This window comes from Pinus tabuliformis, chromosome 3_2 (assembly GCF_031772625.1).
Source record: "Pinus tabuliformis cultivar Carrire ecotype Pingquan chromosome 3_2, CPIR1, whole genome shotgun sequence".
Taxonomy (NCBI): Eukaryota; Viridiplantae; Streptophyta; class Pinopsida; order Pinales; family Pinaceae; genus Pinus; species Pinus tabuliformis.
Genome location: NC_142302.1, coordinates 1,198,747,000 through 1,198,771,548, shown reverse-complemented (window position 1 = coordinate 1,198,771,548; position 24,549 = coordinate 1,198,747,000). Strand labels below are relative to the sequence as shown.

Sequence of the window (24,549 nt, the reverse complement as noted above, 5' to 3'; positions counted from 1 at the left end):
TTTAATTATTACTGTTTTATTTATTTATAATATTGGAAATATATAAATCCAAATCACATTAACAAAACTTAAAATTTTATATTATTATTATTATTAACCTAATTATTACTGTTGTATTTATTTATAATATTGGAAATATATAAATCCAAATCACATTAACAAAACTTAAAATTTTATATTATTATTATTATTATTATTATTTTTCCTTGCTAAATTTTAAATTAATATATTACTTTCTCAAAAATAAATCGATTTATAAAATATCGAAACTATAATTTTTTTGGCCTCTTTCCAGAAACAACAAACGCTAAACGGAAGAAAAACAAAAATAAACGCTAAGTTGTCGTCACCATTTATGCATTGGTAGTTGAATCAATACCGGATTAAATTTGTGAATTTCACCATTAATGCACGGGCGGAGAAATCAGCTCCCTATTAAATTTGTCATCCTGTTGCATAGAAAACGGATTGATTCGAACATTATTTATGTAACAAAACCAGTCAAACATCATTTTGTTAGTAATGCGGTCCATGTCCAGGCTGTCTTATGACCGTTGAAATCCAAGCCCACAAGTATGTAACGTGCGAGTTTTATTTCCATCCTCTTTCCATTTGTCACTAAACCCGCTCGCTTTCATGTCCCTGGCTCGCCGTTAGCTTTGCTCTGTGCAAGGAGAACGCCAAGCCGTTACCAGTTTAATATTTTCTTGGATATACTTTTACGAGAACTATAGCAATCTGCATCCGTTGAAGAACCTAAGCAATTTCAATCCAGATTCACTGGAGATTTTTTTTGTTTTTTCAGAGTTTAAATTAGGTATATAGTGACTGTTTGTTTCTCATAGGTTGTGTTTTGTCTTGTGATTTTATTAGAGGAAGGTTCTTGTGATTTTGTTAGAGGTGAGGGAGGATATGGAATCGTCTTGCTATCCACTAAGTTCCAGGAGGCCTTCTACAAGAAAGCAATGTCTCCAAAGTATGCAAAAACAGAGTGCTTCAGTTAGGCAAAATGTATGTATCCTATCGGCTTTCTTTTCTTTTCTTGCTCGTTTTAGTTCTCTTCTGCTTGCGATTGGACGTTTGTTCTACTTGTGAATGTATTTTTCCTTATGCTTCCTATGATCACTGCGCCACCAGAGTTCCCGCCCTCCTGCAATTTGGGAACATTACAATGCAATGTAATATTTTAGGAAGGTCCATTTGGGTAAGAACCCTAGGTGGAGTTCCTATTCCAGCAAAGTCGCTCAAGGCTTGCACCTAAACCAACAGCTTAAAACGGCCGGCTGTATTTCTCATCTGAGAATATGACAGTGCATGATAGCACTCTAGGAAGATCCATTTGACCGAGGACTATTACAACGCAATGGAGCACTCTATGAAGATTTATTTGATTGGGACATATTTCAATGCAATGTAACCTTCTAGGAAGGTCCATTTGGCTAAATCAGCCAGGACTTGCATCTAGCCAGGACAACTTAACACAACATGCTTGCAAGGGAGAGGTCTATGTTGGGTGAAACATGTCTCTGGGGATTTTAAACCTTATTGTGGTCATGCAACACACCCACTTAAACATTTAACCAAACCCCTTCGACACTAACGGTAATTTTGTTTTTTGGCAGAGTGACAGATTTATCCCAGAAAGAGGATCCATGGATCTGGACGTAGCTAGATTCATGATCACGCGGAAAGGACAGAAAAGCAACGGTACCCCTACCCCAACTCCCTCCCCTGCCAAGAAAGCATACAAGATGGAGATGGCAGCCACTTTATTGAAGAATGCAAATGCAGCAGACTCCGATTGCAGAATTCTATCGTTCAAGAGAAAAGAAAACCCTGTTTCCCAGGATTCGCAACAACTTGTGTCATCTAATCTCCCTATTTCCAAAAAGGCACGCAGACATATTCCTCAGGTAACGGTTTGATTTCATATTTATTTAGTCATATTCACTAGACAGTCCATTATATATAATGCTTTGAGAACCGGATCTTCCATTGATGTTTACTTGTGTAAGAAACCCAAACCCCTTAAGCTTGTGTTTGTTAATGCAGTACTAGTCGATTTGGTGGATTGTTTACAGTCTCCTTATACTTTTTCACTTGCAATGCTGAATTTGCTACCACAGCCCAATCCAATTTTTAAAAATATTTACAAACTATTTCAGCACTGAAAAATACGTTTCGTGAATGAAACTTTAATCCCAGCCATTGATATTTACCTGCTTTTGCACTCTAAATATACCCTTGGAGTCCAGTCAAACAGAATAGTATTTGGGGCTTTCGTTATTAGTACACTGGATATGCCCATCTCAGAACAATTGTCCTTGGGCCATTTACCTTTTTTTTCTTAATATTTTAACTTATCCATGTTGATTATAGTCTGCAGATAGAACTCTGGATGCACCAGACCTTGTGGATGATTATTACTTGAACCTACTGGACTGGAGTTTGAACAATGTGTTGTCCATAGCCCTTGGCAATACTGTATACCTGTGGGATGCTTCAAATAGTTCTATATCGGAGCTTCTGATTGCAGACGATGAAGAAGGCCCTGTTACTAGTGTTAGCTGGGCACCTGATGGGAGGCACATTGCCATTGGGTTGAATAATTCTGTTATACAGCTATGGGACTCTTCAAGGTTTTTTCATTCCAATGTAATGGCAATCTCCAAATTTTGACATGGATAAAATTGCAGTTAAGAGCATTGAAAGGTCATCATGCACGTGTTGGTGCCCTTGCTTGGAATGGTCCTATTCTTACGACAGGAGGACGGGATGGGATCATAATCAATCATGATGTTCGTATGCGAGAGCACATTGTTCAAACATACAGAGGGCATGACCAGGAGGTTTGTGGATTGAAATGGTCTCTTTCTGGCCAACAACTTGCAAGTGGGGGGAATGACAATCTACTGTACATTTGGGATCAGAGCATGGCATCCCATAATTCTACCTCTCAATATCTCCACCGCTTAGATGAACACTGTGCAGCAGTCAAGGCCTTGGCATGGTGCCCCTTCCAAAGCAATCTTTTAGCATCTGGTGGAGGGAGTGCAGACAGGTCTATAAAGTTTTGGAATACTCACACAGGTGCCTGCTTAAATACCGTAGACACTCATTCCCAAGTTTGTTCATTACTCTGGAATAGGCATGAACGTGAGTTACTGAGTTCACATGGATTTAGTCAGAACCAGTTAACCTTATGGAAGTACCCATCTATGGTGAAGATTACTGAACTTACAGGTCATACTTCTCGAGTTCTTCATCTGGCACAGGTATGGAAATTGATTTATTTTTATGAGTACTTATGCATTCATCTTTCGTTTTATGAATGGATTTGTCCTCATGATCCTTCTTATGCCTTACCTCTTCAGAGCCCTGATGGGTACACAGTTGCATCAGCTGCAGCAGATGAAACACTCAGGTTTTGGCAAGTATTTGGAGTTCCTGATACCTCAAAAAGGGCGAAGAGTAAAGATGAAAATGGGGCTTTCAGCAAGTGTCATACTTACATCCGCTAATAAGCATCTTTCTATATTTATGAAACGACGATGTCTAACTCAAGGTAAGTAATTAAATGTTCTGTTTTCTATTTCACATAGCTCTTATGCAGGCTGTTGGATTCCCATGGAGCATGTTCCACTTTCTTCTATGTAATATGCTACAGTTTCTTCTTTCTTTCTTCTCATATACCATGAACTTTGAATTTATCTTTTGTGAAACCTGATGGAACAATGTTGCAACAGCTTTCTGAGACAAGAACCACTCCTTCAGCTGCATCGTAAAAATTAAAATGGTTTTGGCAAGTCTTTGGAGCCCCATATTCTTCAATGAAGGTTCTGAAAATGATACATTATGAGTGTCAGCAAGTATGTCATTCACATCAACAAAGAAACCTCCACGCCTCCTCCACTCATGGAATGATTCACATTCTACAAAAAGCCTTCACGCCTCTACTCAATCTTATAGGTAATTCTTGAATTATTTATCTTCTTCATTTTGCTATCATGCACTTATTATGTAATTTCTTACCTGAGATAAATTCTATATCTATATTGCTATAGAATTTTAGTTCTGTATTTATATTGCTATCTCATTTGTATAAATTTTTTGTAATATTTTACATTGTACCGTAGTTCAGTTCCTTAGGCTTGCAAAATTCATCTCTCACATATATTCATTCAAGAGATCAGTAAAGCATTTTTTAATAGACATTAATTAGAAAAATAGTCACATACATAGGTGCTTGAAACTTGAAAGAACTCCATGAATTACCCTGACTTGTGGCTACAACTCTCAACCTTACAAAAATATTGACTGCAACAGAAGAACTGAAAAACTGACTAAAGACCTCCATGCATACCAGGTATTGATGATATAGCCATGAATGAGTAGACACTAAATTGAGAGCTTCTAATGTGCTGCTAGGACAAGTGATATTCATCATCATATGCTGTGCACCTGTTGCAAGATCCTGCCTCATGGAACTGTTCGTCTGATCAGTTATCTTTGTCCTCTGACACCTTACATATTTTGAATGTTTGTTAAAGTTTTTCATGCTCATTGGTTCTATCATATCATTCCTCTCATTTGCTGGTATTTGTTATTGGTCTGTTGGACTGATTAGCCATATTTATCTTTTTTTATTAAACCAACCATATTTATCCTATATTCATCTGCATCCCAAATTAATTTAAGTTGTGGCTTTTTTGCTTTGTCTGATTTCCATCCTGTGCCTGTGCTTTGATTTGAAACTTCGCTGTTTGTGTTAATTGTTGTGACTGCGTTCTCTGGGACCCTTGTCAGATTTTGGCCTCTCATACTAATTGATATTTTTGCTGGTACTAAAATTTAACATACCCACATGTGTTTTCCAATACCTTTCTTTATGCCAAATAGTGTGGGTTTCAGTGCCAATAAAGTACATTAAGTTCCATCATGGTTTCATCTATTTATTGCCACTTTCCAGTACATTTTGGTAATGAATTCATTTATTGATGAGTAAGAAATAACCAGATGAAAACCTTGTTTTCCCTATTCGTAAAGTTCTAAGGTAATTGAAAGGAAATACTTATCAGGTTTCTTAAATTTAATGTGGCAGCATGGCTGATTGGTACTTAGCAAGTTAGCACTGAATGTGCCATATGTCTAACAAATGATTTTTGAATTTTTCATCCTTTTAGTCAACAATAAAGGGGATAATGAGGTATCAACAATGAATTCTGTTAAGGATCAATGGAAATCATTAAGATGAAATTCTAGTTTTGCCTCTTTTTAAAGGTACCTCAGGTATTTTAAGCTAATGTAGCAGAATTCAGTTAATCACAGAGGCTGAGTTTTCAGCTACTGTCTAATTTGTTATGCATGGTTATCTGATACTTAAGACTACCATTTAATATGTGTCTAATGCTGATGAATTGCTTCTATTACTCAGTAATAATTGTTTTATTGCAGTGCATCCTTCTGAATCAAAATCCTAGGCAAGGCATAAGGAACATGGGATCGTGCCAACATTCTAAGATGCACATGGATGGATTCAAACTCTCAACAGAAGAATCATACAGAGAAGACTAGCATGGTCCCTCCATTGCATTTTGTATTATGGTGCGCTTGTTTGTTGGTTCTGTACTTAGCTAATTGCACTACAATTTTGCAGCACATTTGACTTTTTAAGTAGCCCTTGTTGATACATCTATGTGTCATCTTTATATTATTTTATCATTTATGGCATGAGTTGCCTTGCAACTTCAAGTTCTTGTATTGCATTCTTCCGTCACTGTTACCTGATTGTAGCTCTTCGTTTCTGGCATGAATGATCAATATTTATTGATGTCTGTCACATTATTTTTCTCGGCATTTATAAATGCCAATAGTAGAGTGGACATTTTTCCACCCTTCAACTTGACTGTTGGAAATCAACTTGACGCTCTTCTACAATTAGTGTTTTAGACATTGGCAATTACCAAGTGATCCATAAACGGTAGGCCTGCCTGTCTGTCTCACCAACATATGGTCCTTCTCTGTGGAATTAAAAATGTACGTCTTTGAGTTCAAGCTTCTTCCAGATCATCCCGTGATGAATAGCTCTGTTCCAGTTCTGGTTTCAAGGCTACTTTTATTTGTTTAACAGTGCCAAGTCTAATGCCCAACAACAGATACATGTTGATTCCATTTCAAATGTCAGCTAAAATATCACATTGTTCATTTAAATGTATCACTTTTTTCATCAACACATCTGCCAAATCATTATAAAGTCAAGTAATAAAGAAGATGCTAATCAATAACATGCAGGAATGACTCTGTTTGCATTCAGATTCAAAATTTGTTTTACATGTTTGCAGTAGAATACCAATCTCACTGCCAAGTGGAGATTAGTGCACTTCAATTCTCTTAAGCCAGCTGGATAACGTTACGTTTGTGTCATACCAACCGAACAGCCAACTTTATATCAATATTGTTAAACTTAACACATGATACTAGCATATCTACCTTTCATTACACATTCAAGATATGAGCGCAGATCTTTCAACTCCAGATCTATCAAGCGCCGAGAGGGATCAAATCCATCAAAGTGTAAACCTCTTTTTTGAGAGCAGAACTTGAGGAATGGGTTGCACCTTGAGAGATTTGATCTCTCTTGGCACTTGATAGATACAGAGTTAAGAGGGATCTTCGCTGATTATGTTTATATATAAATAATTTTATTTTATTTTTATTATGTAATTTAACTGAGTCCAAATGTTTAGAGAACATAATGATAACATAGCAGGACATTACAACATCTCTTCCAAACTGGGCTGGAGAGCGCTTCTGGGCGCAATCACTTCTTCCTATTTCTTCTCCTATAACCAGGGAGCTATATGTTTACATATTTAGCTGGCTGCTGGTAATAAGAATGTGCAGATCTTGGGAATGTATTGCTGTGCTGCATATTGGTCTTTTTGGCTGGAACAGAGCACAAGGGTAGCTGTAAGTGGTATTCCCTTACTCTTTTCAGAGAGGATGTGATGCTATTCTAATTTCTGGGTAGCATATGGATTACACAGTGTGTGCAGTCTCTAGAACTGTGATTTATGAAAGAGAATGCACAGCAACAACCCCAACACTTTAAACAAACTGAGAAATGGGCTGTGAATACCAACCAACCGGTGATTCAACTAAAGGAGAAATCCAGCTGTAGGTAGAACCAACTATCCAATCACAAGAGAAATCAAGCTTAGTACAACCAGCAATTTAATCAGTGAAGAAATTGGGCTGTACTTTGCATTTTATAGCGAATCAACAAAGTGCACAAGAAATAATTTCTTATTTAACCCAGCGATCAAGTAGATTGATGATCGAGACTAATTACCACCAGAATGAAACAAACAGTCTGAAAAATGATCCAATTCGGATCATTATATTGTTTGTCATCCATCTTGATGCATTCATAGTGGAAAAATTGGAGGAATTAGCTCATGGGACTGTTTTTACCGATGATGCCCAGTGTGGTGAAACAGGGTCTGAAACCTTTCGAGAATGTTTCGAGGCATCAAACTACGTTTTTTTGGGGTAAAACTTTGCCGCTCTAGCGCGATACCTTTTCATGCTATTCTACATAGACATCTTTACAACGATGCAAAAGTTATGCCACTCAAAAATTGACCTTCCTGTTTTCACTACCATGGTTCAAGAGGATGTCGTGTCAACCTCCATTATTCACAAAAAAGGGGCTATCCACATGTTTGTGATGTAAAAGACTCTAGAAGAGTTTATATTGTAACTCTTAAGAGTTGATGTAGTCAAATTTAACCACTAGTAGGCTATCGGGCTGTGTTATAACAGGGCCACTAGGAGGAACAGGGATTCCATTCTTTAGAGAGCATTTTGTTCCATAGTTGAACAAAGATAGCTAGGAGAGATAGGAAGTAGAGCACACAAAGAGGAATTGTGCACTATAACAACCCACAGGCCACAAACATTACTTCTTTGTACTTGTAGCCTTATTTTGCAGCGACCTCACCTTCCAACTGGGTGTTCTCCTGAAAGGGTTTCCCAGAGCATATCTTGTGTCTTATGTGTGCGTGTGAGCTTATTTTGTCGTTCTCTACTTTTCTGCATAATTTCCATTTGCATGCATGCATTAATTATAGTTAAATTTACAGATCTAGAGGTTTAATAAAACTGTAATAGAGTAGAAATTCAGAATTTTTAATATAATATTATCGGATCCATTGTGATGAACTATCCAATGGAATATCCATGTTAGTTTATAGATAAAAAAAGCACAATCATACGACAATTAAACAGAATAGACAAAAACGTTACATTATAGAAAACCCATTGAAAGTGTTTTTTTCTCAACAATTGCAAATTTTATAGTGGTGTTTGGCCCTTTGAAATATCAAAGACTAATCACAGGAGTTTTTTTAGCATTCTTTCTCTTCTTTGTAAAAGAACTCCTGCATTGTTGCGTAAGAGCTTATAGGTAGTGCTTGCTTGTTGAAAGCAACTGAAGCCCAATCAGTCCCTGTCTCTTCGGCTCCCCAGTTGCAGTGTTCTTCCTCTCCCTTTGTCTTTTGTTGGAAGGATTCCAATTCAGAGTTCTTCCAATTTATCTTTCCTAGCTAACTTTAATTATTTTTAATTCCTACATTTGGTAACATGGCTAAAAATAAACATAGAATAAGGCGCAGAAACAAGAAACTGAATCGATATGAAAATAAGGACACTTTAGAAATATTATGCAAAGAGAACATAATATACAGGAAAAGATCTTTATATTATCAAACTAGTTTCATCCAGAGGGACTCGTTAGTGATACACAGAATTTCCATTACAAACTGTCCTTATATAAGAAATGGACAGGAGTCGTGCTCAGAAAAACGGTCAAGAAATGAACCGTTAAGGAAACATAAACAGACTTGAGATCTTCCCAAAAAAGAGGCAGGCAAGATGTAACTGAAGTAGTAAGTGGACCAATCGACGCAAAAAAGGCCTGAAAAGATGGGCGTGAACTGTTGCTAAAAAGTGATAATTTTGCCATAAAATACTCGAAAAATAGCAAAAAATATGCTAAAAATAGCATAAAAAAGGCCCAAAAATTCCCCCCTGACTAGATCAGTTCTCAGAATATATCTAGTCCGAGGATTTGAATTGCTCATAATGAAGGTTCCAAGCTTGCGTGGATTTCTCCAACAGATTAGAGGTTTAGGAATATGTTGCAACAAAGGGTAACGCTGGAAGTCTCCGTAAAGTGTAAAAATTTCTGTTTTCCCACCACGGTTTTCAGTTTCACCTTATTTCTCCCATGTAGTTAAATGCCCATTCCCATAACCATACATTTAACAAGCTGAAAAATAAATATTGCTGAAAACACAAATTCTGGAAATTTTACAGAATGCTGGAAATTGCAGAAATAAAAATCAGCAATCATAAAACAACCATTAAAACACATTAAAACACTGATATTTTTGGTCAACTTGACCCTGGAAAAACCCCCTACAACTTTTGGGGAAAACCAGTTTGAGAGCTTTTCTTTATTTCTGGAAAATGCCTTTTTACAGAGAGAAATTTTTTTTTCAGCAAAAATCAGCAAAACAGAAATTTTTCCAGCAAGCAAACTTATCTGTTTTTCAGCTAACAGACAATCTGGAAAATGGCTGAACGTGCTGTACGGACCGTACGGATGTACGGACTGTACAGACGTACGGACTGTACGGACGACCGTATGGACTTGTACGGACAATCCTCGAAAATCGTGCAGAAAATCGCCTCCTCGATATTCGTGCTGAAAATCAATCTTTCCACTGTTTTGCTCACAAAAACTGCATTTTTCTGCTTGTTCTTTGAGCTGTACGGGTTTGCTGAAGTGCTGCCTTGGTATGTGTGCCAAACTGCTGCCTCTTTCTCCTCCTTGTCCAGAAATCTCATTTGCTCTCTTGTTCTCCTTCTCCCAATCTGCTCATGAAAGAATGAATGATCTTTTTTCTCCATTTCCTCCCTTAACCCAACCCTAAATGACTTTTGGGTGATCCCTAAATCCAATGGCTGAAATAGATTTAGATCAATGGCTGAGATTAAATGCTCATTTAAATCTCACTTTCTATTTTTTAATTCACCCCACTTTATTAAAGACCCACTTAGTCATTTATTTCCAAAGTCACTTTTCCTTTCTAATTTTTCATTGACTTTATAAAAGTCACTTTAAAATTAGACTTAGTAACTTTATCACTTAAAGTCACTTTCAAATTAGATTTAACTTTATAAAAAATTATAAAGTCACTTTTGGACACTTTTCCCTAGGCAAAAGATCAAAGCCTTAGGGAACCACCTGTCCTCCGGTACCAAATTTCAACACTCCCTCTTACCGAGGAAGGTGTTCCTCACCACACCCATCTTGTCTCTGAAGTAGACATGCTTGCCTCGTGGTAAGGCTTTGGTAAGAATATCTGCAACCTGCTCATCAGTGGAAATATTCTCAAGCTTCACAGCTCCCTTCTGAACATAGTCTCTGATGAAATGATATCTGATCCCGATATGCTTTGACCTGTCATGAAATACTGGATTCTCCGTGAGTTTAATGCAACTCTGATTATCACAGTAAATCACTGAAGGTCTCAACGGCTGACCAAATAAGCCAAACAACATCTTGCGAAGCCAGATGGCCTCACAACTAGCTAGACTGGCTGCCATATACTCTGCTTCCGCTGAACTCAGTGCTACTGACTGCTGCTTCGGGCTGAACCATGACACTACTGCTGAACCCAACCCAAAACAGCACCCTGAAGTGCTCTTCCTATCAGAAGCACAACCTGCCCAATCAGAATCAGTGTATCCTGCCAATCTCACTCCATCTCCCTGCCTGTAGTCCAGACCATAATCCACTGTCCCCTGCAAGTACTGCAAAATGTGTTTTGCAGCCACCCAGTGAACCTTCCTAGGCCCACACATAAACTGAATCATCGTGTTGACTGCAAAACAGATATCTGGTCTAGTGTTGAACAAATACATCAAGGAACCAATCAGCTGTCTGTACAATGTGGGATCCACCAACTCGGAATCCGAAGCATGAAGCTTCTTCTAGTTGGTGATCATCGGTGTCGACATGGGTCTACAATCCTCCATGTGGAATCTGCTAAGGATGTCCACAATATACTTCCCCTGCCCCAGGAAGAAATGCCCCTCCTCCTGCCACACCTCCAAACCCAAAAAGTAATGCATCAAGCCGATGTTCTTCATCTCAAACTCCGCCGCAAGATCTCTCTTGCAGTGCTCTATGAGTCTCTCTGCACCTGTAATGACCAAGTCATCCACATACAACACCAGAATGAGAGGCTCCTCACCAATCACAATAAGGTAAAGGTTCGGATCTGCCTCACTCTTTGTGAAACCCATCCCCTGCAAATATGTATCTATCCTGGAGTACCAAGCTCTGGGAGCTTGCTTCAGGCCATAAAGGGCCTTCTTCAATCTGCACACCTGGGGCTCCTTCCCATGCACCTCAAAGCCCTGTGGCTGCTCAATGTATACCTCCTCCTGTATGAAGCCATTGAGAAATGCGGTCTTCACATCCATCTGGTGGATCTTCCAACCCATCTCTGCTGCTATCGATATAATGGAGCGGATCGAAGTATATCGAGCCACGGGAGCGAAGGTCTCTTCATAATCAACTCCCTCTACCTGGGAGAACCCTCTAGCCACAAACCTCGCTTTGAATTTCTCAATGCTGCCATCTGCAGCATGCTTTACCTTGTAAAGCCATCTGGAAGTAACCACGGATTTGCCCTCAGGCCTCGGCACCACCTCCCAAACATCATTCTTCATGATAGAAGAATACTCCTCCTGCATGGCCTCTCTCCAGACCTGCTGGCTAGCTGCCTCATCATAGCTAGAAGGCTCAGAGTCAAGAATGCTGGTAACCATCGCCATATAGCTACAAAACCTCTCAGGTGGTCTACTCTTTCTGACCGGCCTCTTCGGCTCAGCAACAGATGTGGCATCTCTCAAGGTGTCCTAAAGCCACTTGGGCTTCCTCTTCCCTGAGCATGCTTCTCCCATAGGAGAATGAAACTCCTCCTCCTCATCACCATCAGTAGCTTGAACTCCTGACTGTCTGTCTGCTGTCCTCCTGCCTGCACCTGAACCTGTAGAAGCTGAGGTACCGTGTGAACTGTCCATCAGTGGACTCCCTAGTGAACTGCTCTGTGAATTACTCTGCATGCTGCCCGAAGCACCACCCCTCTGGCTCGGCGAGCCACTGCTCACTGATGGACCTGACATCCTCATAGATGTACCTCCGGATCCTCCTGATCCCTGCCCACTGGATCCCTGTGACTGACTCAACTGCTGCTGAGGGTCTGGCTGATCCAGATACTCTAACTCCCGTGACCTCCTAAAGGCCCTGTCCTCCTCGAACTTCACATCCCGTCTGACAACAACTCTCCTCTGTGCAGGAATGTAAATTCGAAAGGCCTTTGAGGTCTCACTGTAGCCCACAAAGATACCCTTCTCTGCGGTGGGCTCTAGTTTGGTCCTCTTCTCCTTGGGTATATAGGAGTATGTAATGCATCCAAAGATATGAAGATGACCAATATCAGGCTTCTTCCCAGAGAAAGCCTCCTCCGGAGTCATGTGCCCCAAGGCACGATGCGGACTCCTGTTCTGCAAGTAAACAACTGTGTTGCAGGCCTCTGCCCACAAGAACAATGGCAACCCCTGATCATGTAACATGGCTTTGGCAGCCCCTATGATGGATCTGTTCTTCCTCTCCGCAACCCCGTTCTACTGGGGGTTGTAAGGAACAGTGAACTCCCTCCTAATGCCTGCCTCCGCACAATAGTCAACAAACTCTCCAAGGGTGTACTCTCCTCCATTGTCTGACCTCAGGGACTTGATCTTTCGACCTGTCTGTGTCTCCACAAGAGCTCTAAACTCCTGAAACCGCTTGAAGACCTCACTCTTGGTCTTCAAGAAATAAATCCAGGTCCTCCTGGAGTGATCATCAATGAATAAAACATAGTACTCATATCCACTCAAGGAAACATGAGACATCCGACCGCTCACATCGGAATGAATCAAATCAAGTATCCCAGTCGCTCTGCTGTCACTGCTGGGAAAAGGGGATTTGGCAAACTTGCCCATCGCACAACCTCTGCAAGTATCAAAGTGATCAGTACTGAAATCTGGCACACCTGTAGTGATCTCCCGCAATGTCCTCAAGGCTCCATGATACATGTGTCCCATCCTGCGGTGCCAAATCTCACACAGCTCAGAACTGCTAGCTCTGCTGTCGGTACTACTGCTCAATGCCAACAGGGGCTGGAATGCAAACTTGTACACCTTTGCATGGCGTACACCTATCACTCTAGCTGAATCAGCTGGAGCGCCCCTGGGATACATCAACACCTGTCCTCCCCTGAACAGTACCTCATATCCTCTGTCCTCCAAAGCTGAGACGGATATGAGGTTCTTCCTCATCCCTGGCACATAAAGAACATCTGACACTTTCAAGGGAGGTTTGGACTCCCTCTGAAATGTCAGTGTCCCCACCCCGACTGCTCTAACAACTCTGTCATCACCGAGTACTACCTCTATATCAGTGCCACTCTCTGAAAGCTCTGAGAAGTACTCACGGGCTCCTGTCATATGACGTGAAGCCCCACTGTCCACATACCAGATACCTGAAGATGCTCCGCTAATCGAGGGAAAAGCATGCTCCCTCTGAACCTGTGTGGCAGGTGATCCTGCACTAGAGGACTCACATGTAGTGAACGCAAACTCCCGGTCAAAACGACCTGCAAAGTCCTCAATCTCTGCTGAAGCTGCCACGTCCTGGTTCTTCCCCTTCTTCTTCTTCTTCTCCGGACACACAACTGCATAGTGTCCCATCTTCTGACAATTCCAACACTTCACCTTGGAATAGTCCTTCTGTGTGTTCCCCTGTTTACCTTTACCTTTGCCTTTGCCCCCACCACCGCTTGTGGAAGCCTGCTTCTTCCCTTTGCCTTTCTTGCCTCCTGCCACCAGTGCTACGTCCTCATCCTGCTCAACTGGCTTGGCTGCCCCAAGCTGTCCTTTCCTGATCTCTGTCTGAATGCAATCATCCCAAAACCTCTCCCATGTGGGAAGGGTCTCACGTGCACAAACCCCATCAGCAAAGTTCAACCATGAACGGGGGAGGCCATTCACTGCAATCCGCACCAACTCAGTGGGTGGAATGGCCTCTCCAATCGCTGCCAACTCATCTCTCACATTGGTAATCTTTGTGAGATATCCAGCTGCACTATCATTACCCATCTTAATGTTCTTCAGCTTCTCCTTCAGGACCATCTTCCGGTTCTCATTGGTACTCTGGTAGAGATTGGACAATGCTGTCCACATCTCATGGGCATTGCTCTTTCCTCTCACATGAGGAATGCAATGGTCTTTGATTCTGTCTAGAATCAACCTCTTACCCTTGTTGTTCTTTCTATTATAAGCTGCCAATCGAGTAGCATCAGTAGGCACAACAACAGGGTGCTGTGCTGTATGCACCATGATATCGCAGACTTCTGCCTCCTCAAAGATACTCTGCATTCTCTCCTTTCAAACGCTGTAATTTGTATGCCCATCCAACCTATCCTCCACCCTCAATCCCAATGACATCTTGCTGTCCTAAAACTGAAAAATAGCACTGCTGTGGTAAAGATAAAACTGCTGTTTATGAAAAATCAGCTTGCTGGAATTTTCTGAGTGAAAAAATCGGCAGCTGTATTTTTTTTCTTTTGCTGTCCCAAACTGCCCTTAAGCACTCAAGCTCTGATACATGTAAAAATTTCTGTTTTCCCACCCCGGTTTTCAGTTTCACCTTATTTCTCCCATGTAGTTAAATGCCCATTCCCATAACCATACATTTAACAAGCTGAAAAATAAATATTGCTGAAAACACAAATTCTGGAAATTTTACAGAATGCTGGAAATTGTAGAAATAAAAATCAGCAATCATAAAACAGCCATTAAAACACATTAAAACACTGATATTTTTGGTCAACTTGACCCTGGAAAAACCCCCTACAACTCTTGGGGAAAACCAGTTTGAGAGCTCTTCTTTATTTCTGGAAAATGCCTTTTTACAGAGAGAATTTTTTTTTTCAGCAAAAATCGGCAAAACAAAAATTTTTCCAGCAAGCAAACTTATCTGTTTTTCAGCTAACAGACAATCTGGAAAATGGCTGAACGTACTGTACGGACCGTACAGATGTACGTACTGTACGGATGTACGGACCGTACAGACTGTACAGACGGCCGTACGGACTTGTACGGACAGTCCTCGAAAATCGTGCAGAAAATCGCCTCCTCGATATTCGTGCTGAAAATCAATTTTTCCACTGTTTTGCTCACAAAAACTGCCTTTTTCTGCTTGTTCTTTGAGCTGTACGGATTTGCTGAAGTGCTGCCTTGGTATGTGTGCCAAACTGCTGCCTCTTTCTCCTCCTTGTCCAGAAATCTCCTTTGCTCTCTTGCTATCCTTCTCCCAATCTGCTCATGAAAGAATGAATGATCTTTTTCCTCCATTTCCTCCCTTAACCCAACCCTAAATGCCTTTTGGGTGATCCCTAAATCCAATGGCTGAAATAGATTTAGATCAATGGCTGAGATTAAATGCTCATTTAAATCTCACTTTCTATTTTTTAATTCACCCCACTTTAATAAAGACCCACTTAGTCATTTATTTCCAAAGTCACTTTTCCTTTCTAATTTTTCATTGACTTTATAAAAGTCACTTTAAAATTAGACTTAGTAACTTTATCACTTAAAGTCACTTTCAAATTAGATTTAACTTTATAAAAAATTATAAAGTCACTTTAGGAGAAAAATTAAATTCTTTTGGACACTTTTCCCTAGGCCAAAGATCAAAGCCTTAGGGAACCACCTGTCCTCCGGTACCAAATTTCAACACTCCCTCTTACCGAGGAAGGTGTTCCTCACCACACCCATCTTGTCTCTGAAGTAGACATGCTTGCCTCGTGGTAAGGCTTTGGTAAGAATATCTGCAACCTGCTCATCAGTGGAAATATACTCAAGCTTCACAGCTCCCTTCTGAACATAGTCTCTGATGAAATGATATCTGATCCCGATATGCTTTGACCTGTCATGAAATACTAGATTCTCCGTGAGTTTAATGCAACTCTGATTATCACAGTAAATCACTGAAGGTCTCAACGGCTGACCAAATAAGCCAAACAACATCTTGCGAAGCCAGATGGCCTCACAACTAGCTAGACTGGCTGCCATATACTCTGCTTCCGCTGAACTCAGTGCTACTGACTGCTGCTTCGGGCTGAACCATGACACTACTACTGAACCCAACCCAAAACAACACCCTGAAGTGCTCTTCCTATCAGAAGCACAACCTGCCCAATCAGAATCAGTGTATCCTGCCAATCTCACTCCATCTCCTTGCCTGTAGTCCAGACCATAATCCACTGTCCCCTGCAAGTACTGCAAAATGTGTTTTGCAGCCACCCAGTGAACCTTCCTAGGCTCACACATAAACTGACTCATCGTGTTGACTGCAAAACAGATATCTGGTCTAGTGTTGACCAAATACATCAAGGAACCAATCAGCTGCCTGTACAATGTGGGATCCACCAACTCGGAATCCGAAGCATGAAGCTTCTTCAAGTTGGTGATCATCGGTGTCGACATGGGTCTACAATCCTCCATGTGGAATCTGCTAAGGATGTCCACAATATACTTCCCCTGCCCCAGGAAGAAATGCCCCTCCTCCTGCCACACCTCCAAACCCAAAAAGTAATGCATCAAGCCGATGTCCTTCATCTCAAACTCCGCCGCAAGATCTCTCTTGCAGTGCTCTATGAGTCTCTCTGCACCTGTAATGACCAAGTCATCCACATACAGCACCAGAATGAGAGGCTCCTCACCAATCACAATAAGGTAAAGGTTCGGATCTGCCTCACTCTTTGTGAAACCCATCCCCTGCAAATATGTATCTATCCTGGAGTACCAAGCTCTGGGAGCTTGCTTCAGGCCATAAAGGGCCTTCTTCAATCTGCACACATGGGACTCCTTCCCATGCACCTCAAAGCCCTGTGGCTGCTCAATGTATACCTCCTCCTGTATGAAGCCATTGAGAAATGCGGTCTTCACATCCATCTGGTGGATCTTCCAACCCATCTTTGCTGCTATCGATATAATGGAGCGGATCGAAGTATATCGAGCCACGGGAGCGAAGGTCTCCTCATAATCAACTCCCTCTACCTGGGAGAACCCTCTAGCCACAAACCTCGCTTTGAATTTCTCAATGCTGCCATCTGCAGCATGCTTTACCTTGTAAAGCCATCTGGAAGTAACCACGGATTTGCCCTCAGGCCTCGGCACCACCTCCCAAACATCATTCTTCATGATAGAAGAATACTCCTCCTGCATGGCCTCTCTCCAGACCTGCTGGCTAGCTGCCTCCTCATAGCTAGAAGGCTCAGAGTCAAGGATGCTGGTAACCATCGCCATATAGCTACAAAACCTCTCAGGTGGTCTACTCTCTCTGACCGGCCTCTTCGGCTCAGCAACAGATGTGGCATCTCTCAAGGTGTCCTGAAGCCACTTGGGCTTCCTCTTCCCTGAGCATGCTTCTCCCATAGGAGAATGAAACTCCTCGTCCTCATCACCATCAGTAGCCTGAACTCCTGACTGTCTGTCTGCTGTCCTCCTGCCTGCACCTGAACCTGTAGAAGCTGAGGTACCGTGTGAACTGTCCATCAGTGGACTCCCTAGTGAACTGCTATGTGAACTGCTCTGCATGCTGCCCGGAGCACCACCCCTCTGGCTCGGCGAGCCACTGCTCACTGATGGACCTGACATCCTCATAGATGTACCTCCGGATCCTCCTGATCCCTGCCCACTGGATCCCTGCGACTGACTCAACTGCTGCTGAGGGTCTGGCTGATCCAGATACTCTAACTCCCGTGACCTCCTAAAGGCCCTGTCCTCCTCGAACTTCACATCCCGTCTGACAACAACTCTCCTCTGTGCAGGAATGTAAATCCGAAAGGCCTTTGAGGTCTCACTATAGCCCACAAAGATACCCTTCTCTGCGGTGGGCTCTAGTTTGGTCCTCTTCTCCTTGGGTATATAGGAGTATGTAATGCATCCAAAGATATGAAGATGACCAATATCAGGCTTCTTCCCAGAGAAAGCCTCCTCTGGAGTCATGTGCCCCAAGGCACGATGCGGACTCCTGTTTTGCAAGTAAACAACTGTGTTGCAGGCCTCTGCCCACAAGAACAATGGCAACCCCTGATCATGTAACATGGCTTTGGCAGCCCCTATGATGGATCTGTTCTTCCTCTCCGCAACCCCGGTCTGCTGGGGGTTGTAAGGAACAGTGAACTCCCTCCTAATGCCTGCCTCCGCACAATAGTCAACAAACTCTCCAAGGGTGTACTCTCCTCCATTGTCTGACCTCAGGGACTTGATCTTCCGACCTGTCTGTGTCTCCACAAGAGCTCTAAACTCCTGAAACCGCTTGAAGACCTCACTCTTGGTCTTCAAGAAATAAATCCAGGTCCTCCTGGAGTGATCATCAATGAATAAAACATAGTACTCATATCCACTCAAGGAAACATGAGACATCCGACCGCTCACATCGGAATGAATCAAATCAAGTATCCCAGTCGCTCTGCTGTCACTGCTGGGAAAAGGGGATTTGGCAAACTTGCCCATCGCACAACCTCTGCAAGTATCAAAGTGATCAGTACTGAAATATGGCACACCTGTAGTGATCTCCCGCAATGTCCTCAAGGCTCCATGATACATGTGTCCCATCCTGCGGTGCCAAATCTCACACAGCTCAGAACTGCTAGCTCTGCTGTCGGTACTACTGCTCAATGCCAACAGGGGCTGGAATGCAAACTTGTACACCTTTGCATGGCGTACACCTATCACTCTAGCTGAATCAGCTGGAGCGCCCTTGGGATACATCAACACCTGTCCTCCCCTGAACAGTACCTCATATCCTCTGTCCTCCAAAGCTGAGACGGATATGAGGTTCTTCCTCATCCCTGGCACATAAAGAACATCTGACACTTTCAAGGGAGGTTTGGACTCCCTCTGAAATGTCAGTGTCCCCACCTCGACTGCTCTAACAACTCTGTCATCACCGAGTACTACCTCTATATCAGTGCCACTCTCTGAAAGCTCTGAGAAGTACTCACGGACTCCTGTCATATGACGTGAAGTCCCACTGTCCACATACCAGATACCTGAAGATGCTCCGCTAATCGAGGGAAAAGCATGCTCCCTCTGAACCTGTGTGGCAGGTGATCCTGCACTAGAGGACTCACATGTAGTGAACACAAACTCCCGGTCAAAACGACCTGCAAAGTCCTCAATCTCTGCTGAAGCTGCCACGTCCTGGTTCTTCCCCTTCTTCTTCTTCTTCTCCGGACACACAACTGCATAGTGTCCCATCTTCTGACAATTCCAACACTTCACCTTGGAATAGTCCTTCTGTGTGTTCCCCTGTTTACCTTTACCTTTGCCTTTGCCCCCACCACTGCTTGTAGAAGCCTGCTTCTTCCCTTTGCCTTTCTTGCCTCCTGCCACCAGTGCTACATCCTCATCCTGCTCAACTGGCTTGGCTGCCCCAAGCTGACCTTTCCTGATCTCTGTCTGAATGCAATCATCGCAAAACCTCTCCCATGTGGGAAGGGTCTCACGTGCACAAACCCCATCAGCAAAGTTCAACCATGAACGGGGGAGGCCATTCACTGCAATCCACACCAACTCAGTCGGTGGAATGGCCTCTCCAATCGCTGCCAACTCATCTCTCACATTAGTAATCTTTGTGGAATATCCAGCTGCACTATCATTACCCATCTTAATGTTCTTCAGCTTCTCCTTCAGGACCATCTTCCGGTTCTCATTGGTACTCTGGTAGAGATTGGACAATGCTGTCCACATCTCATGGGCATTGCTCTTTCCTCTCACATGAGGAATGCAATGGTCTTTGATTCTGTCTAGAATCAGCCTCTTACCTTTGTTGTTCTTTTTATTATAAGCTGTCAACTGCGTAGCATCAGTAGACACAACAACAGGGTTTTGTGTGGTATGCACCATGATATCCTAGACTTCTGCCTCTTCAAAGATACTCTGCATTCTCTCCTTCCAAACGCTGTAATTTGTATGCCCATCCAGCCTATCCTCCACCCTCAATCCCAATGACATCCTGCTGTCCTAAAACTGAAAAATAGCACTGCTGTAGTAAAGATAAAACTGCTGTTTATGAAAAAATCAGCTTGCTGGAATTTTCTGAGTGAAAAATCAGCGGCTGTAATTTTTCCTTTTGCTGTCCCAAACTGTCCTTCAGCACTCAAGCTCTGATACCATGTAGAAATTTCTCATTTCCCACCCCGGTTTTCAGTTTCTCCTTATTTCTCCCATATAGTTAAATTCCCTTTCCCATAACCATACATTTAACAAGCTCGAAAAAATAAATTTGCTAAAAACACAAATTTTGGAAATTTTACAGAATGCTGGAAATTGCAGAAATAAAAATCAGCAGTAATAAATAGCCATTAAAACACATTTAAACACTAAGATTTTTGGTCAATGTGACCCTGGAAAAACCCCCTACAACTCTTCGGGAAAACCAGTTTGAGAGCTCTTCTTTATTTCTGGAAAATGCCTTTTTACAGTAAGAGAAATATTCAGCAACAATCAGCAAGCAAACTTTTACAACTTATCTCAGCCTTGCTGAAACACAGCCTTGCTGAAATTCCCCCTTGCTGAAACTCTGCCCTGCTGAAACTCCGCTGTACAGACTTGCTGAAACTCAGCTTTGCTGAAACTCCGCCCAGCAATCTCCCTTGCTCTCTTGCTCTCCTTCTCTCAATCTGCTCATGAAAGAATGAATGACCTTTTCCTCCTTTAATCTAACCCCAAGTGACTTTTGGGTGATCCAAGTGACTTTTGGGTGATCCCTAAATCCAATGGCTGAAATAGATTGAGATCTAAGGCTGAGATTAAATGTTCATTTAAATCTCACTTTTTATTTTTTAATTCACCCCACTTTAATAAAGACCCACTTAGTCATTTATTTCCAAAGTCACTTTTCTTTTCTAATTTTTCATTGACTTTATAAAAGTCACTTTAAAATTAGACTTAGTAATTTTATCACTTAAAGTCACTTTTAAATTAGATTTAACTTTATAAAATTATAAAGTCACTTTAGGAGAAAAATTAAATTCTTTTGGACACTTTTCCCTAGGCCAAAGATCAAAGCCTAAGGGAACCACCTGTCTTCCGGTACCAAATTTTAACACTAATTTCTGTGTCCATTGCCTTTACTGTTTTTGCACTTGATAATTATTTGATGAAAAAGATCTAATAAAGAAACACAAGAAGATAAATAAAGTTCACAAGCAATTATTAAGGTTAAGGAGAAATTGAATTAATAATTTCCCTACTACGTTCGCCAACAAACCTAAACCTCCACTTGTTTTTTCAAGCACGCTACTCCATCAGATACATGCTTCTTGTTTGGCTTAATCAATTTGCTTGTCTTCCCTTGTTTTGCCTCCTATTGGAGGTTTTCTTCCTCTCCCATTGTGGCCTTTAATGAGGTAGGCCTTACCGCCTTTACTCTAGAGATATCTATTTGTTTTCCTATAGAAAGTCACATCCCTATCGCATAAGTATGTTTTTCCAAACATCAGTTCACATGCATCCAGTGGCACAACTTCATATTCTGCTTCACTAGCATAATTAGCTTTAATGGCATATTTGACTTTTTGTATCTCTTGGAGACTATCATGACATATTTCTCTTGGACCCAACCCACTAGATCATAGTTCCTAGACCAAGCTCATTAATTGAGGATTCAAAATTCATATTACATTGAGAATCATTTTCAAACAAAGTATTCACCTTTTGGTCCTTCAATTGAAATTAGCATAATTAGCTTTAATGGCATATCTGCCTTTTTGTATCTCTTGGAGATTATCATGACATATTTCTCTTGGACCCAACCCACTAGATCATAGTTCCTAGACCAAGCTCATTAATTGAGGATTCAAAATTCAAATTACGCTGAGAATCATTTTCAAACAAAGTATTCACCTCTTGGTCCTTAAATTGAAATTGGATTTGGATTAGTGCACTTTTGGCTCTACTCGCCCTTGGTCGTTGCAGTGTGGTGTCAACTATGGCTTCATCTAAAGGTGCTCTTTAACTCTATTTTTTTTCTTTTGTTTCGGATGAAGTTTTAAAACTTCTCACTTTGTGTACCCATATACATGACACTGTTTGAAATGCCTATTTTCTGCTTTTGGGTTGTGGCTGGAATACTTTTCCCTTCTGTCTCTTGTGGCGTCCATCCTAAGTGGGTATTTCAAGTTTTGCTTCAACCATGAATGGAATATTGGAAGAGAGAGTTGTTATTTAAGAGAGGTTTCTTATCTTTAGATTATTCTAGGTAAGCCTTTTCTTCTTCAAGCTAGTGCTTGTTGAGTGTTCTTCCTTACCCTTCATTACTAGCAATTGTGTTACCATCTCATTCAATGCAACAATGATCTACTCCAATTGCGTGAACTTGGCTTCTATATCTTATTTTTCATGTTTTTCATGGGAATTCTTTACCATTTTTAGTTTTCTACTCTCTAGACTTTGCAACGGTTCTTCTCCTCTTTATTGATACCCACTGTGGGTGTTTACCATCTTCATAGAATAAAAAACTATGTCTCTGCAACCACTATAAATCTAAGTTCAAGCTTCTCAATATGAATTCATCATCTCAAGAGTCAAGACAAATGACTTTGTTCTGGAATTTGCTTATTTGTTTTGTTGTACACTTCTTTTCAAATGCTATCACATTTTGTTTATATCAATGTCAATCTCAACATTATATCAGCAACATATTTTCCCTCTCATTATAAATTCAAGTAATAAACAAGATGTTAATTACTAAACATGTAGGAATGGTTTTATTTGTATTCGAGTTATAGGTACAACCAACAATCTAATTAGAGGAGAAATTGACTTGCAAGTTCAATCGACCATTCAATTAAAGGAGAAATCAAGTTTAGTAGTTTGTATGCATTGTGTAGGGAGTTATCAACTTGCACAAGCAATAAGTTAATGCAATTCAAGTAGACTAGTTATTGGGATTAATTACCACTGTAGTGAAAGAACTCAATAAAACACAATACACATAGAGATCACCCTAGAGAAAAATCAAAGGAAAAGCTCCAACATCGAATGGCTATGCTCAATGATTATTTCTCAACAATTGTAGAATTATGGTAGTGTTTAGATTGTTGAAAACTTGACTATATTAGGGGGGATGAATCAATATAGTGCATTCATCTTAATCAATTCACAATTTTTACTTTTCTTTTCAATGGTTATTTGAACTATTAAATGAGTAGTAGTACATCATATGACTGGCAGATTTAACATATAAACAACATTAAACACAACATAAGAATCAACACATGAAAGGCACTGTGTTACCCACCACTAGTGGGTGAACCCCTATAAGAGACTTTTTCTCCTAGAATTGTCTTTAGTCAGCAGCCAACAACCCCTTGCAGCCACCTAATAGCTCGATGTGCTACCATTCTCTGCCACTTGAGCCAATTGTTGTGTACCGTCGCTCATTTGTCATGATCATATGTTTGAAGGTGGGCCATCCATCCTCGAAGGTATGATTTTTCATTATACAATTGGGCACACTTGGGCATGGATTAGGAGGAAAGAAAGGGCTTTGACTGTACCCTTGTTCCCTTGCCTCAACTGGGGGAGTTAATCTTGTATCCTAGTCCCATGGGATCTCCTTTATTCGCTACTAGCATTAGGAGACACTACATGGGAAACCCTGATTTTGGTTGCATGGTCCCGCTTCCCGATGCCATATATCTCTCTCCCCTCTTCACATTTTCAAGCCCTTTTCACATTTTCACATTTTCCCCATCTGGATCCACAAGGTGTCAACCTCCCCCTCCCTTTGTGTCCCACACCTTGGGTTGGGCTTGGAACAATGCCCCAGAGGTTGATGTAGCTAAAAAGAAAGATAAAAGCATAATATGGCCACATACAGTAGGAAATATACCACAAAATGCAAAAGATGTTGGGACAATAAAATTTAGCATGTGGGCAAAAACCAAACATGAGCTCTACCCTTTATCATTATGGCCATCACCCTTTTTCCTAGGGCCCCTATGAGTGCCCCTTTCATCATTAAGAAACCCATGAATGTCCCAACCCCTAGTGGGCGATGAACTGCCCTATCTTAAGGGGGTAATTACTTCTACTTCTTACACATCATGCTGTCATCCCCTTTGAGCCTCAAGCATTAAAATGAAGAAAAATAAATAAAAAGGCAAAAGGAAAATGAAGAAGGTTGGAAAAACAAAGGTCGCGGTAACTCATGTATCACGATTGCTCCCTCCTTACATTCATACATCAAGGTGTGGGCCTCCTTCATCATAGCTACCATTGTACCTTGGCATGTGGCTTGGAGCCTCCCCTTTTGCCCCCGCTCCGTTCCATCACTATTTTACGTGACAGCTA

The 24,549-nt window shown here is 41.3% G+C and overlaps 1 protein-coding gene across 1 annotated transcript; it reads left to right on the top strand.

Annotated features, from left to right (window-relative positions):
• The first annotated feature begins 595 nt into the window (after positions 1-595).
• LOC149185033 (cell division cycle 20.2, cofactor of APC complex-like) lies at positions 596-5,495 on the top strand. Its single transcript, XM_089417765.1, has 7 exons — positions 596-1,011; positions 1,623-1,913; positions 2,380-2,661; positions 2,697-3,275; positions 3,375-3,565; positions 3,747-3,969; positions 5,455-5,495. The coding sequence occupies exons 1-5, from the start codon at positions 913-915 to the stop codon at positions 3,519-3,521; spliced, it is 1,398 nt and encodes a 465-aa protein (XP_089273891.1). The 5' UTR covers positions 596-912; the 3' UTR covers positions 3,522-3,565; positions 3,747-3,969; positions 5,455-5,495.
• The last annotated feature ends 19,054 nt before the right edge of the window (positions 5,496-24,549 follow it).